At 43.6% G+C, this 16,183-nt stretch overlaps 1 protein-coding gene across 1 annotated transcript in view; it reads right to left on the bottom strand.

Annotated features, from left to right (window-relative positions):
• Positions 1-331: 331 nt before the first annotated feature.
• cfap74 (cilia and flagella associated protein 74) overlaps positions 332-16,183 on the bottom strand; it is a 355,344-nt gene continuing 339,492 nt past the window's right edge. Inside the window, exons 37-40 of the mRNA XM_063032843.1 lie at positions 15,486-15,615; positions 14,306-14,433; positions 4,784-4,918; positions 332-613 (exon numbers count right to left, since the gene is read on the bottom strand). Of these exons, the coding sequence (XP_062888913.1) occupies positions 515-613; positions 4,784-4,918; positions 14,306-14,433; positions 15,486-15,615 (492 nt within the window). The 3' untranslated portion in view covers positions 332-514. The remainder of the gene's footprint in view (positions 614-4,783; positions 4,919-14,305; positions 14,434-15,485; positions 15,616-16,183) is intronic.

The raw sequence follows: 16,183 nt of genomic DNA, 5'->3' as shown, positions 1-16,183 counted from the left end.
ATAACAAGTCACAAAATAAGTGAGACCAGAAATTAAACACAATAGACAACAAGGTAAACTTTAGGCAGGGAGAGTGAAAGCTCAGAGAAACTGGTTGAGGCCGGCCGGTTCGATGAGTGTACGAGGACTGTGGATGAGAACTGGAGTTAAATAGGCTGTAGGTATTGAATCTGGAATAAATGGCAGGTGAATCCTACTAGCTGGGTGGAGACTGGGAGGAGGCTGTATATGCAGGCTGGTAGTTGTCAGCAGGAGTAGGCCTGATAATGTGAACACAAACTTCAGAACACATTTAGAATTGCAAAGACTTTACTTAAAGAACTTCCTCATCATGGGAGGGTTGCAACACAAACAAATATCGGTGCTAAGTTAGGTCAGTACACAATGCTTTGTTTTAGTCTGGTTCCAACTCATTAAAATAAACATTGGATTCTAAATTAATCAGACATTTCTACAATGTATAAATTTCATATATCCAGGAAGCATTCTCAACAGTTCCTTCCAGTTCTTCGCGTTAAGTGGTGACAACCATGGCCATCAAAATGATCTGGTAGTTCTCTGTGATGTCACCTTTGATGGTCATTTTAACGGTGGCTGAGATTATCTGAAGTGCCTAGAAAGCAAATTTAGAAAAGTCCTACTTAAAATCCGTCATGTCAGAATGTTATTGATGTGCCCTTAAAACTACACTACACTAGCGTTATGTATTGAGTGTCCGGGAGGGTGTAGCTCCTCTGGTGAAGGGGCTCGTCATGTGCATTCTGGAGAAGCTCACTCAGCTTTGGACCTGGTGGACAAGTAGCTGTTTGCATGTGACAGTGGCCACACCGCTTCGACAGGCGGGCTAAACCAGGAGGGGCTAACTTGCGGGCCTCGTACCCTGGAGAGATGAGGACATGCCTAGGAGCAAAGGGCACGACCAGGTACAGAAGGAGGAATGGTCATCCAAGGAAGAACCCAGACCACTCATATCACTGGACCCAGACTTCCGAGGTCGAGAGAGTGAAACTGCCCCAGTGCAATGACTTTTCCACTTTAAAAACTCTCCCACACAGGTTTCCTGCCATCATTGAGCATTACAGAAAGCCACCACACTACAGCTTTCTTTTAAAGATATTAGAAATGGTAATATGAATTGGATTGAAAAAGCCATGTCAAAATTGTATTTCTTTAGCAAAGTATTATTCTTAGGTATTGTAACATGGCTAGTCAAAAGTTTTGATGAAACTTATCTAGCTTCCTGTTTTATTTTACTTATTTTTTATTTAGCGATACATTCTGGAACAGGCCCTTCCAGCGCATGGCATTGCGCCGCCCTACAACCCACCAATTTAACCCCAGCCTCATCACGGGACAATTGACAATGACCAGTTAACCGACTAACGGAAATGTCTTTAGACTGTGGGAGGAAACTGGACAACCTGGAGGAAAGGCATGTGTTCACAGGGAAGATGTACAAGCTCTTTACAGACAGTGTTGGAAATAAACTCTAAACTTCGATGCCCTGAGCTCTAATAACCTTGCGTTAACCGCTATGCCACCGTGGCACCACAAGACTGTAAGATAGAGGAGCAGCATTAGGATATTTGGCCCATTAAGTCTGCTCCACAAGAGATTCTGCAGATTCTGGAAATCTTGAGCAACGCACACAAATTGTTGGAGGAACTCAGCAGGTCAGGCTGCATCTATGGAGGGAATTAACATCGACATTTTAGGCCTTCATCAAGGATGGGCAGGAAGGAGGCAGAAATCGGAATAGTAAGGTAGGAGGAGGGAAAGGAGGACATGTTGGCAGGTGATAGGTAAAAGCTGGTGAGGGGGTAGGTGAGTGGGTGGGGGAGGGGGATGAAGTAAGAAACTGGGAGATGATAGGTGGAAGAGGTAAATGGCTGAAGAAGAAAACCGATAGGAGAGAAAAGTCAGTGATGGGAGAAGGGGACACTGAGGGAGGTGATGGGCAAGTGGGCAGAAGAGAATGAGTAAAATGGGAGACAGAATGGGAAATTGGAAAAAAAGATGGAGGGGTAGAAAACAGAAAACCTACAGCACAATACAGGCCCTTCAGCCCACAATGCAGTGCTAAACACATACTTGCTTTAGAAATTACCTAGGGTTACCCATAGTCCTCTACTTTTCTAAGCTCCATGTAGCTATCTAAGAGTCTCTTAAAAGACCCTATTGTATCCGCTTCCACCACTGTTGCCAGCAGCCCATTCCATGCACTGACCACTCTCTGCGTTAAAAATTTACCCCAACATCTCTGCACCTACTTCCAAGCACCTTAAAACTATGCCCTCTCATCTTAGCTATTTCAGCCCTGGGAAAAAGCCTCTGCCTATCCACACGATCAATGCCTCTCATCATCTTATACACCTCTATCAGGTCACCTCTCATCCTCCAATGCTCCAAGGAGAAAAGGCCGAATTCACTCAACCTATTCTCATAAGGCATGTTCCCCAATCCAGGCAACTCCTTGTAAATCTCCTCTGCACCCTTTCTATGTTTTCCACATCCTTCCTGTAGTGAGGCGACCAGAACTGAACACAGTACTCCACGTGGGGTCTGACCAGGGTCCGATATTCTCGGATATTAAACGGAACCATTAAACTAGTGTAGAGGAGGCTGCATCAGGAGCACCGGATACAACAGATGACTCCTGCGGATTTGCAGGTGAAATTTTGCCACACCTGGAAGGACTGCTTGGGGTCCAAATTACTGGAAGTTGGAGAAATCAATGTTCATGCTGTCAGGTTGGAGACTACCCATAACGTTGCTCCTCCAACCCGAGGATGGCCTCATCGTGACAGTAGGGGAGGACATGGTTCAATATCTTCACTCCATCTTCCATAAAGGCAGGCTTTCCCAGTGGCCACCCATTTTAATTCTACTTCCCATTCCAATCCCAGCAAGTAAATTTTCCAGACACATCTCACTTTCAATTTTCAGCCTAATGGGACTTGGACTTTTTATTCCCAGACAACCTACTACACTATTCCATAAAGCAGAACATCATCAGGAACAGCACTTTATGTTGGATATGGGAATGTTACAGCATAAACACAAGAGATTCTGTAGATGTTGGAAATCCAGAGAAACATACAAAATGCTGGAGGAACCCAGCAGGTCAGGTGGCATCTATGGAAATGAATGAACAGGCAATGTTTCTGGCTGAGACCCTTCATCAGGACTGGAATGGAAGAGGAAAGATGCCAGAATAAGAAAGTGGTGGAAGGGGAGGACGACAAGCCGGGTGATAGGTGAAGCCAAGTGGGAGGGCGGGGGGGGGGGGGATGAAGTAAGAAGCTGGAAGATGATGGGTGGAAAAAGCAAAGGGATAGAGAAGAAGTAATCTGATAGGAGAGGAGGGGGCCATGGGAGAAAGAGAAGGAGGAGGGGACTTGGGGAGGTGATAGGCAGGTAAGGAGTTGCGGTAAGAGGACAGAGTGGGGAATTGAAGAAGAGGGAGGTGGGGAGGGGAAATGACCAGAAGTTAGAGAAATCGATGTTTATGCCATCGGGTTGGAGACTCCCAAGCAGAATATGAGGTATTGTTCCTCTAACCTGAGAGTAGCCTCATTGTGGCAGAAGTGGAGGCCATGGACTGATCTGTTGGAATGGGGATAGGAATTAAAATGTTCATGTCATCAGGTCGGAGGCTACCTAAACGGAGTATGAGGTGTTGCTCCTCCAACCTGAGATGTTACAACATCTCTTTCCTTCCTGACTCCACATATAACAATTTCAGGAAATGAACCTGCTCCACATGTTTTCCACTTCATGAGTCACCCTTTATTAATTTGTTCTTAATTCCCTTTCTTTACTTGGCACTGCCATCCCTTCTGTCCCTTAATCTCCCCCACCGTAATAGACATATACTTCGCTTTTGTTCTCTCTTTTCTTTCCTCCCTCTTTTCTCCAACATAACACCTGTTAATCTCTAACCTTTTCACAGTCCCTTTGCAATTTTTGCTCATTTCTTTCTCAATTCCTGCTAAAACATTGTTTACATTTACATCATTTATTATTAGATTGTAATTTGTCCTTTACTGTGCCTATTGTCTTGTTTATTAATTATTGTACTGTCTTGCACTGTTTTGTGCACTTTACGTAGTCCCGTGTAGGCCTGAAGTCTAGTGCAGTTTTGTGTTGTCTCACATTGTCTCGTGTAGTTTTGTGTTGTTTCATGTAGCACCATGGTCGTGGAGGATCGTTGTTTCGTTTTTAGTGTGTACTGTACCAGCAGTTACGGTTGAAACGACAATAAAAGCGACTTGACTTGACTTGACTTGACTTGAAATTCCCCCTCATTCTATGCTCCAGGGAATAAAGTCCTAATCTATTCAGCTTTTACCTATATCTTGGGTCTTCAAGTTCTAGCAACATACAATAATATTACAATGACTGTAAGTTCACCAAATAGTTCACAAGATCATTGTCAAATAAAAGGCCCACTTATTGGTAAATTGTACATTGATACACTTAAGATAAAACAAAAACATACCATATTACATAAACTATTTAACTTGCTATTAAAAGATTTAATTAAATATAAAACTTCAATTTATTAGAGTGGAACTTTAACTAATTCCTTAACTTTCCTTAACATTCCTTAACCTTTAAAGGTAATAAGGTCACTCAGCAGCAAATCATAAACAGCAGAAATTTTGCAGATGCTGGAATGCAGAGTGAAACAAGTCGATGTTTTGGGCTGAGACCCTTCATCAGGCCTGATATATAACGTTCAGTGCTGGGCAGTTGTGTGAAGAGACACCCGAGGACTTACATCATGGCCACTAGGGGGAGCCCAGCTGACAGTAATGGTCTTGGTGCTGCCGGCCTCCACCACACCTCGGACCGGATCAATGGTGAATCCTTTCACGTGAGCTGCCTGTGGACTGTCAATGATGAGCTCAACACTCTGCAAAGACAAAACCACCAATTGAGGTAGAGGTTTTTAAATCACAGAATCCTAGTCTCAGCATCTCTGAAGATCTTCCCTGGGCCAAATTACAATGACAGTGGCCATATTTCATTAGGAGTTTAAGGAGACTTGGTATGTCACCAACGACTTGCAAATCTCTACAGATGCACAATGGAGAGCATTCTAACGGGCTGTGTCACTGTTTGGTGTGGAGGGCTATTCACAAGATCAGAAAAAATTGCAGAAAGTTGTAAACTCAGCCAGCTCTATTGTGGGCACTAGCCTGTGGCCGTGAGGACCCTTACCACCCAGGACATACCCTCTCCTCATTGCTACCGTCAGGAAGGAGGTACAAGAGCCTGAAGAGACACACCCAGTGTTCCAGGCTTCTTCCCCTTGGCCATTAGATTTATGAAAAGGCAATGAACCCAGGTACGCTACCCCACTATTTTCTTCCTTTTTTTTTTCTTGCTCCTTTTTGGCTACTTATTTAATTTAATTTTTATTTTTAATGTAATTTATAATTTTGTAAATTATGTATTGCACTGTACTGCTGCCGCAAAAGAGTATTTCTTGACATATGCCAGTGATATTAAACCTGAGCAGTGAATTAGAGCTTCATTTTTATTGCTAAATACTGATTTTGTGAAATGAAGTATATTTTTTAGTTCCATATTGCCCTTCACAAGTCTAGGATTTCCCAGTGCACCTTACAACCAATATCCACACGGGCTCCTGGAGGTGGCCCAGATCATTTAACTTATCAATTTTACCCCTGAATTTGGTCATCTTTCATATATGGGGTGATAGGTTGAGTGAGCTAGTGCTTATCTCCTTGGAGTAAAGGAGGATGAGAGGTGACTTGAGCGAGCTGTATAAAATGATGAAGGGCAGAGATTGAGTGGACAGCTAGAGACATTTTTCCAGGGTGGAAAAGACTAATACGAGGGGCATAATTTTAATGTGACTAGAAGAAAGTTAAGGGAGATGTCAGAAATAGTATTTTTAAACCAAGAGTGGTGGGTGTGTAGAGCATACTGCTGGGGTTTGTTGTAGAGGCAGTTACTTTATGGATGTTTAGGAGGTTCTTAGATAGGCACATGGATGAGAGAAAACTGGAGGGTTATGTGGGGGCGAGGGTCAGATTGATCTTGGAGTAGGTTAAAAGGTCGGCACAACATTGTGGGCTGAAGGGCCTTGACTGTGCTGTAATGTTTTATGTTGTTTGAGGTTTAGCAGGATACAAGTGAGATAGAAAGTTGAGTGGAATGTTGGTGGATGGAACTTAATTTGGAAAAGTGCAAGATGAGGAACTTTATGAAGTGAAAATCAGGGTAGGACAAACACAATGAATGGTAGGATAGTAAGGAATGCTAATGCTATTAAAGTTCAACCATAGTTCCCTGAAAGAGGCAATGCAGGGAGATAAGGAGCTGAAGAAGGCTTATGGCATGTTTGCCTTCATAGTTTGGGCAGTAGAATATAAAAGGAGGGATATTATGTTAAAACTACAAAACAGAAGAGAGCATTTGAAGTACTATGACCAGTTCTGGTCACCACACAGTGCAGAGAAGATTCATCAGGACGATATGGTGGTGGGCACAAGGGAATGCAGATGCTTAATCTGGAACCATACACAATGTGCTGGAGGAACTGAGTCGAGCAGTGTCTGCCTGGGGTAGTGGTGGAATCAGATGTGATAGTGACTTTTATTTTATTTTAGAGATTCCACCGAGCTGTGCCTCCCAGCATCCCACCGATTTATCCTCCAGCCTAATCTCAGGTCAACTCCCAATGACCTACTAATCAGTACATCTTTGGACTGTGGGAGGAAACCAGAGCACCTGGAGGAAACCCATGCACACATGGGAAGAATGTACAAACTTTCTTACAGAGGACACCAGAACTGAACTCTGAACTTAGACACCCAAAACTGTAATAGCATTGCGCTAACCACTATGCTACCATAAGCGCTAAGAGGCTTTTAAAATGACACATAAATAAGCAGGTAAAGGAAAGGATCACGTGCAGGCAGAGTGCATTTAATTTGGTACCGTGTTTGGCACAGAGATGTGGCCAAAGGGTCTGTTTTGTTGTACTGTTCAAAGTTTAAAGTTTGAGGTAAATATATTATCAATGTACATATATGTCACCGTATAAAACTGAGATTAGTTTGTTTGTGGGCATACTCAGAAAATCCAGGAAACATTATTATCTATGAAAAATTGCACTCAACAGGGCGAACAAACAATACATAAATAAGTAGTAAATATCGAGAACATGAGATGAAGAGTCCTTGAAAGTGAGTCACTAGTTTGTGGGAACACTCAGTGATGGGCAGAGTGAAGTTGAGTGAAGTTACCCCACCGGTTCAAGAGCCTGATGGTTGAAGAGCATAACAGTTTCTGAACCTGGTGGTGTGAGTCCTGAGGCTTCTGTACCTTCTTTCTGATGGTAACAGTGAGAAGACAGCATGGCCTGGGTGGCGGAGATCCTTCGTGATGGATGCTGCTTTCCTATGACAGCGCTCTGTGTAGATGTGCTGAATGGTTGGAAGGACTTTACCCGTGATGGACTGGGCTGTATCCACTTTTTGTAGGATTTTCCATTCAAAGGCATTGGTGTTTCCATACCAGTGAATATACGCTTCACCATTCATCTACAGAAGTTTGTCAAAGTTTTAGATGACATGCTGAATCAGTTCATACTTTTAGGAAGTAAAGGCACTGCCATGTTTTCTTTCTAACTGCAATTATGTACTGGCCCCAGGACAGATCCTCTGAAATGATAACACTGTGGAACTTAAAGTTGCTGTCCCTCTCCACCTCCGACTTGCTGATGAGTCTGGCTCCTGGACCTCCAATTTCCTCCCTCTTAGCTCAATAATTTGCTCCTTAGTCTTGCTGACATTGAGTGTGAGGTTGTTGTTGTGGCACCACTCAACCAGGTTTTCAAACTCCCTCCTATATGCTGATTCATCTCTATCTTTAATTTGACCAACAACAGTGACGTTGTCAGTAAATTTAAACATGTCGTTGGAGCTGTGCTTAGCCACACTGTCATAAGTGTAAAGTGAGTAGAGCAGGGTGCTGAGCATACAGCTTCGTGGGGCACCTGTGCTGAAGGACATTGTAGAGGAGATGTTTTTGCCATTCTGAACTGACTGGGGTCTGCAAGTGAGGAAATCGTGGGTTCAATTGCACAAGGAGGTATGGTGCTCAAGGTCTTGAAGCTTAGTTTTGAGGAGATGATAGTTGGAATGCCGAGCTGTAGTCGATAAAGAGAACCCTGATGTCTGCACCTTTGCTCCCTCCGGCACCCGGAGCATGCCCTTCTCTCACTGTCACCATCAGGTAGGAGGTACAGAAGCCTGATGGCACACACTCAGCCATTCAGGAACAGCTTCTTTCCCTCTGCCATCCGATTCCGAAATGGACATTGAATCTTTGGACACTACCTCACTTTTTTTTAATATACAGTACTTCTGACTTTGCACTTTTCAAAATCTATTCAATATATGTATACTGTAACTGATTTACTTGTTTATTTATTATTAATATTTTTATTTTATTATTTTTTCTCTCTGCTAGATTATGTATTTCATTGAACTGCTGCTGCTAAGTTAACAAATTTCACGTCACACGCCAGTGATAATAAACTGGATTCTGATTCTGCTGTCCAGGTGTTGAGTGAAGGGCCAGTGAGAAGGCATCTGCTGTGGACCTGTTGCGCCGGTAGGCAAATTGGAGCAGATCCAAGTCGCTTCTCAGGCAGGAGTTGATATGTTTCATCTTCAACCTCTCAAAACTCTTCATCACAGCAGATATAAATACTACTGAATGATAGTCATTGAGACAGGTTAAATATTCTTCTCAGTACATTTCAACCTGATCTTGGTGAACACTCCAGCCAGTTGATCAGCACAGATCTTTAGTACTTGGCCAGGTACCCCGTCATAGTTCCATGTTCTATGTTTTATCTGTGGCAGGGGAAAGCAATTGCTGACATTTCAAATCAAAACCTTGTTTTAATCCTGATTAAGTAAACACAAGTCAAATCAGAAAGAAGAACAAAGCAAGAGAAAGGAGTCAAAAGAGGAAAGCGAGAAAAATGATAAAGGGAGGAAATGAGATCTACATTCATAGCTCTGCTACATTGATGACTGCATTAACACGGCTTTATGCACCCATGCTGAGCTCATCAATTTCATCAATTTTGCCTCTAACTTCCAATCTTCACTTGGGCCATCTCTGGATACAAACTGTCAACTGACGTCTTTCATAAACCTACTGATTCCCATAGTTATCTGGACTATACCTCTTCCCACCCTATCACCTGTAAAAATGCCATCCCCTTTTCCCAGTTTCTTTGCCTCCATCGCATCTGTTTTTCAGGATGTGGTTTAGCATTCCAGGAGAAGTCCTCCTTCCTGAAAGAATGGGGTTACTCTCTCTGTACTGCTGATGCTGCCCTCACCTGCATCTCCTCCATTCTCTGTACATCTGCACTCACTTCATATTCCCATCGTTGTAATGGTGATAGAGTTCCTCTTCCCATCCCCATCACCAAATCAGACTTGGCATCCAACATATTATCCTCCGCAGGAATCGCTCCCTCTCCAATCCACTTGTCCATTCGTTTCTCCTCACGAAGATCTCTCCAGGCACTTATCCTTGCAAGTGGCCTAAGTGCTGCAGCTGCCCATACACCTCCTCCCTCACCTCCGTTCCGGGCCCCAGTCAGTCCTTCCAGGAGAGGTAACACTACACCTGTGAATCTGCTGGGGTCATCTATTGTGACTGGTGCTCCCAGTGCAGCCTCCTCTGTGTTGGTGAGACCTGTCGTAAATTGGGGGACCGCTTCATTGAGCACCTCCGCACCATCTGCCACAAGTAGGACTTCCTTTTGGCCAAACATTTTAATTCCGATTCCCATTCTGGTGTGTCAATACATGGCCTTCTCTTGTGCCAAGATGAGGCCACCCTCAGGGCGGAGGAACAATACCTTGTATTCCATCTGGGTACCCTCCAATCTGATGGTATGATTATCAATTTCTCCTTCTGGTGATCAATATTTTCCCCCCACTTCCTCTATCCCTACTTTGATCTTTCACTTCTCACTTGTCTATTACTTCTCCCTCCTACTTACCTTTCCACTATTGTCCTCTCTTCTCTCCTATCAGATTCTTTCTTCTCAACCTTTCCCACCCACCTGGCTTAGAATATAGAAACAAAGAAAACCTACAGCACAATACAGGCTCTTCAGCCCACAAAGTTGTGCCGAACATGTCCCTCTGCACCCTTTCTATGGCTTCCACATCTTTCCTGTAGTGAGGCGACCAGAACTGAACACAGTACTCCAAGTGGGGTCTGACCAGAGTCCTATATAGAAGCAACATTACCTCTCAGCTCCTAAACTCAATGGCACGATTGATGAAGGCTAATACACCGTATGCCTTCTTAACCACAGAGTCAACCTGCGCAGCTGCTTTGAGCGTCCTATGGACTCGGACCCCAAGATCCCTCTGATCCTCCACACTGCCAAGAGTCTTACCATTAATACTATATTCTGCCATCATATTTGACCTATCAAAATGAACCACTTCACACTTATCTGGGTTGAACTCCATCTGCCACTTCTCAGCCCAGTTTTGCATCCTATCAATGTCCCGCTGTAACCTCTGACAGCCCTCCACACTATAAACAACACCTCCAACCTTTGTGTCATCAGCAAATTTACTAACCCATCCCTCCACTTCCTCATGCAGATCATTTATAAAAATCATGAAGAGTAAGGGTCCCAGAACAGTTCCCTGAGGCACACCACTGGTCACGGACCTCCATGCAGAGTATGACCCTTCTACAACCACTCTTTGCCTTCAGTAGGCAAGCCAGTTCTGGATCCACAAAGCAAGGTCCCCTTGGATCCCATGCCTCCTTACTTTCTCAATAAGCCTTCGATGGGGTACCTTATCAAATGCCTTGCTGAAATCCATATACATTAGATCTACTGCTTTTCCTTCATCAATGTGTTTAGTCACATCCTCAAAAAATTCAATTAGGCTCGTAAGGCACGACCTGCCCTTGACAAAGCCATGCTGACTATTCCTAATCATATTATACCTCACCAAATGTTCATAAATCCTGCCTCTCAGGATCTTCTCCATCAACTTACCAACCACTGAAGTAAGACTCACTGGTCTATAATTTCCTGGGCTATCTCTACTCCCTTTCTTGAATAAAGGAGCAACATCAGCAACCCTCCAATCCTCTGGAACCTTTCTCGTCCCCATTGATGAGTCAAAGATCATCACCAGAGGCTCTGCAATCTCTTCCCTCGTCTCCCACAGTAGCCTGGGGGTACATCTCATCCAGTCCTGGCGACTTATCTAACTTGATGCTTTCCAAAAGCTCCAGCACATCCTCTTTCTTAATATCTACATGCTCAAGCTTTTCAGTCTGCTGCAAGTCATCACTACGGTCACTAAGATCCTGCAAGTGAATACCGAAGTAAAGTATTCATTAAGTACCTCTGCTATTTCCTCCAGTTCCATACACACTTTTCCACTGTCACTCTTGATAGGTCCTACTCTTTCGCGTCTTATCCTCTTGCTCTTTACATACTTGTAGAATGCCTTGGGATTTCCTTTAATCCTGCCCGCCAAAGCCTTCTCATGGTCCCTTCTGACTCTCCTAATTTCCTTCTTAAGCTCCTTCCTATTAGCCTTATAATCTTCTAGATCTCTAACATTACCCAGCTCTCTGAACCTTTTGTAAGCTTTTCTTTTCTTCTTGACTAGATTTATTACAGCCTTTGTACACCACGGTTCCTGTACCCTACCATAACTTCCCTGTCTCATAGGAACATACCTATGCAGAACTCTATACAAATATCTCCTGAACATTTGCCACATTTCTTCCGTACTTTTCCCTGAGAACATCTGTTGCCAATTTAAGCTTCCAATTTCCTGCCTCATAATTCCCCTTACTACAATTTAATGCTTTTCTAACTTGTCTGTACTATCTCTCTCCAGTAGAATTATAATCACTATCTCCAAAATGCTCTCCCACTGAGAGATCTGACACCTGACCAGGTTCATTTCCCAATACCAAATTAAGTACAGTCTCTCCTCTTGTAGGTTATCTACGTATTGTATCAAGAAACCTTTCTGAACACACCTAACAAACTCCACCCCATATAAACCCCTTGTTCTAGGTAGATGCCAATCGATATTTGGGAATCTAAAGTCTCCCATCACGACAACTCTGTTATTATTACATCTTTTCGGGATCTGCTTCCCTATCTGCTCCTCGATATCGCTGTTACTATTGGGTGGCCTATAAAAGAACACCCAGTAAAGTTATTGACCCCTTCCTGTTCCTAACCTCCACCCAAAAAGACTCTGTAGATAATCCCTCCCTGACGTGTACTTTTTCTGCAGCCGTGACACTATCCCTGATCAACAGTGCAATGCCCCCACCTCTTTTGCCCCCCCTCCCTCCCTGTCCTTCCTGAAACATCTAAAACCCGGCACTTGAAGTAACCATTCCTGTCCCTGAGCCATCCAAGTCTCTGTAATGGCCACCACATCATAGCTCCAAGTATTGATCCACGCTCTAAGCTCATCCATTTTTGTTCACAATACTCCTTGCGTTAAAATAGACACATCTCAAACCGTCCTCCTGAGCGCGTCCCTTCTCTATTACCTGCCTATCCTCCCTCTCGCACTGTCTCCAAGCTTTCTCTATTTGTGAGCCAACCACTTCTTCCCCAGTCTCTTCAGTTCCGTTCCCACCCCCCAACAATTCTAGTTTAAACTCTCTCCAGTAGCCTTAGCAAACCTCCCCGCCAGGATATTGGTCCTCCTGGGATTCAAGTGCAATCCGTCCTTTTCGTATAGGTCACACCTGCCCCAAAAGAGGTCCCAATGATCCAGAAATCGGAATCCCTGTCCTCTGCTCTAATCCCTCAGCCACACATTTATCCTCCACCTCATTCTATTCCTATACTCTCTTCTGTCCTATCTTCTCTTCTATCACCTTCCAGCTAGTCTCTTTCCTCTCCCTCCACCATTTAATTCAGGCATCTGCCCTCTTCCCTCTCAGTCCTAAGAATGTCTTGGCCTAAAACCTTGACTGTAAATTTCTCTAGATGCTGGCTGACCTGATGAGTTCCTCCAGCATTTTGTGTGTGTTGCTCTGGGTTTCAAGCATCTGCAAATTTTCTCGTGTTTGTAATTTATTACTTTTATGAAAACCCATCAGATACGATTATTTGCTTTCTAGGTCAGAGGTGAAATGCTCTTCGCATTCTGCAAATATGTGAAGAGCAAGAAGGTAAGATATGAGAGAATAGGACCAATCAAATGTGACAGTGGAAAAGTGTGTATGGAACTGGAGGAGATAGCTGAGGTACTTAATGAATACTTTGCTTCAGTACTCACTATGGAAAAGGATCTTGGCAATTGTAGGGATGACTTCCAGTGGATTGAACATTGATCGTGTGGATAGTCAGAGGCTTTTTCCCAGGGCTGGAATGGCTAGCACGAGAGGGCACAGTTTTCAGGTGCATGGAAGTAGGTACAGAGGAGATGTCAGGGGTAAGTTTTTTACTCAGAGAGTGGTGAGTGCGTGGAATGGGCTGCTGGCGATGGTGGTGGAGGTGGATACGATAGGGTCTTTTGACTCCTGGATAGGTACATGGAACTTAGAAAAATAGAGGGCTATGGGTAACCCTAGGTAATTTCTAAAGTAAATACATGTTTGGCACAGCATTGTGGGTTTTCTATGTTTCTATGAAATGCGGGAGTGAAACAGACAATTTTGTGAATCTCATGGTTTACTATTAGGAAACTCTCACATTTGTGAGGGTGATCATCTGTGGTTCAAAAGTCATTTACAACTCGGTGACTTCGCCCTTTTCACTACCTGTGAGCTATTTATGCATTACTAACAGTTGCAGCGTTAAACTCAATTCCACCATGAATGTCCCATGCCCAGCCATGAAAGCAGGGTTGGGCATTGGGGTAGCATCCCCATCCAGTAAAAACAGAGCTACAGAGACACCAACAGAAACTCAAAGACCTTATCCCTGGGAGAGGAAGGATCTTTGCATTGAAGACGTATGAAGTTGTGAAGTGAAAGCATAAGCCACAGGTTTGATTAACCTTTCATAAGCCCAAGACAGAGGACTCTGGTGAGCAGCTGTCAGAGGCCTATGCCCCAGTAGAGGTGAAGAGCTTCAGAAGAAGAACAAGAATATTAAACTTAATACCTAATTTACCAATAACATTTGATCTAATTTACTTTTTGTAACTTTAAACACTTTTAAGTAACTTCAGGATATGCCTTGTTACATATCTACAATTCAAAAGAATGTGATTACCTTTTTTCCAGCAGCCTGGGTTGATCGGATACATCCTACCTGGAGTTCCCTCAAAGCGGTGGTGTATTTGTTGTCAGACTTGATGCTTTTCAAAGTGAGCAGAACTGATTTCAGTGGCTGAGGTTTATCTGTGGACAATAGTTACAGAAATTCACGGTATAAGCTCCTCAAACTGAAAACCATGGAAACACCTCTCTTCGTGAAGTTAGAAAAACCACTTAAAATTAGAGGGTGGTGTCGGATTCCGATGAATTAATCCAAAGTTCTTTCAAAAGTCGGGAAAGAAGCATAAAATTTGTTGCTTCATGATTATTTTACCAATGCATTATTGCATCAAATCAAATCAGCAAGGATTGTACTGAGCACCCTGCAGGTGTCACCATACTTCTGGCTTGCCAACATAGCGTGACCATAACTCACTAACCCTTACCATACGTCTTTGGAACATGGGAGGAAACTGGATCACCCGGAGAAAACCCACACGGGCACGGAGAGAACAGACAGCAGTGGGAATTGAGGTCCTGATCATACAGCTGGGGCAGAAATTGAGTTACACTAACCGCTATGCTACTGTGCTGCCCTGGTATGGAACAAGTTGCCAGAGGAAGTGGTAGAGGTGAGGTACAATTACGATGTTGAAAGGCGGTTGGACAGGTACATGGATAGGGAAAGGTACAGAGCGATATGGTCTAAGTGCCGGAAAATGAGTCCATCTCAGATGGGCATAAACACAAGAGATTCTGCAGGTGCTGGAAATCTAGAGTAACACACACAAAATGCTGGAGGAACTCGGCAGGTCAAGCAGCATCTATGGAGAGAAATAAAGAGTTTACATTTTAGGCTGAGACCCTTTATCAGGACTCAATGAAGTGTCAACGTTCCAGGCCGAGACCCTTGCTTGTTCGGCATGGACAAGTTGGGAGGAAGGGCCTGTTTCTGTGCTGTATGACTCTATAACTATGTGGAACAAGGTCTACAGGTGATGATGTAGCTGTCCAGTGTCCCTACCCTATTTGAACATGACTGAAAACTGGATGAGTTTGGGGGGAATGGACACGTTTGGAGTCGATAAATTTGACTGTTGCGAGAAATGGATATCACATTAAAACTGACAATTAAAATTTGTGATTGAGCCCTCCCTCAGTTGTGTGATGACATTATAGCACAAAAGATATTATACCGCTTCTATCCATGTGCTCACAACTTGGTAAGATGCTCAAAGATTCCACTGGGACGTCGACTGGGTCTCCACCTTCAACAAACATCGTATGTTCTCTTGCAGCTCCCTTCAGCTGGATTGTATGACTGACCTGTGAAGGAAAAGGAAATTTAGTAATCACTAATCTTTTTGGAATTTCCTTTATGCAATGATGTGTTGCTGCTAACTGGGGAGCTGCTGACCAGGTTGATTAAACAAGTGTTGGCCACTCAATGCTACTGCATATACAGTCATTGGCGTGAGCTTTGCAATATACCCTATGCACCAACTTTACAAAGTTTGCAACAAATCACACTTATTTTTGAAATTTTATTCAGAGTTAGAGCATGATAACAGACTATTCAGGCCCAATGAACTTGTGCTGCTCAATCACACCCATGTATCCAATTAACCTATTAACCCACAAGTCCTTGGACTGTCACCAGCGTATTTATTTAGAGATACAGCCACTACAAGTTCTTCTGGGCCAATGAGCCACACTGCCCAATTACAGCTATGTGACCAATCAGCCTACTAACCCTCAGGACTTTGGAAGGAAACCGGAGCACCTGGAGAAATCCCACATGGTCATGAGGAGCACGTACAAAATCCCTACAGATGGCAGTGCAAATTGAACTTGGATCGTTTGCATTGTAATAGCATGATGGTAACCACTATGC

Source organism: Mobula hypostoma, chromosome 25 (genome assembly GCF_963921235.1).
Source record: "Mobula hypostoma chromosome 25, sMobHyp1.1, whole genome shotgun sequence".
NCBI classification, from domain to species: Eukaryota; Metazoa; Chordata; class Chondrichthyes; order Myliobatiformes; family Myliobatidae; genus Mobula; species Mobula hypostoma.
Note: the sequence above shows the minus strand (reverse complement) of the source record. Positions and strands in the feature narration are given on the sequence as shown.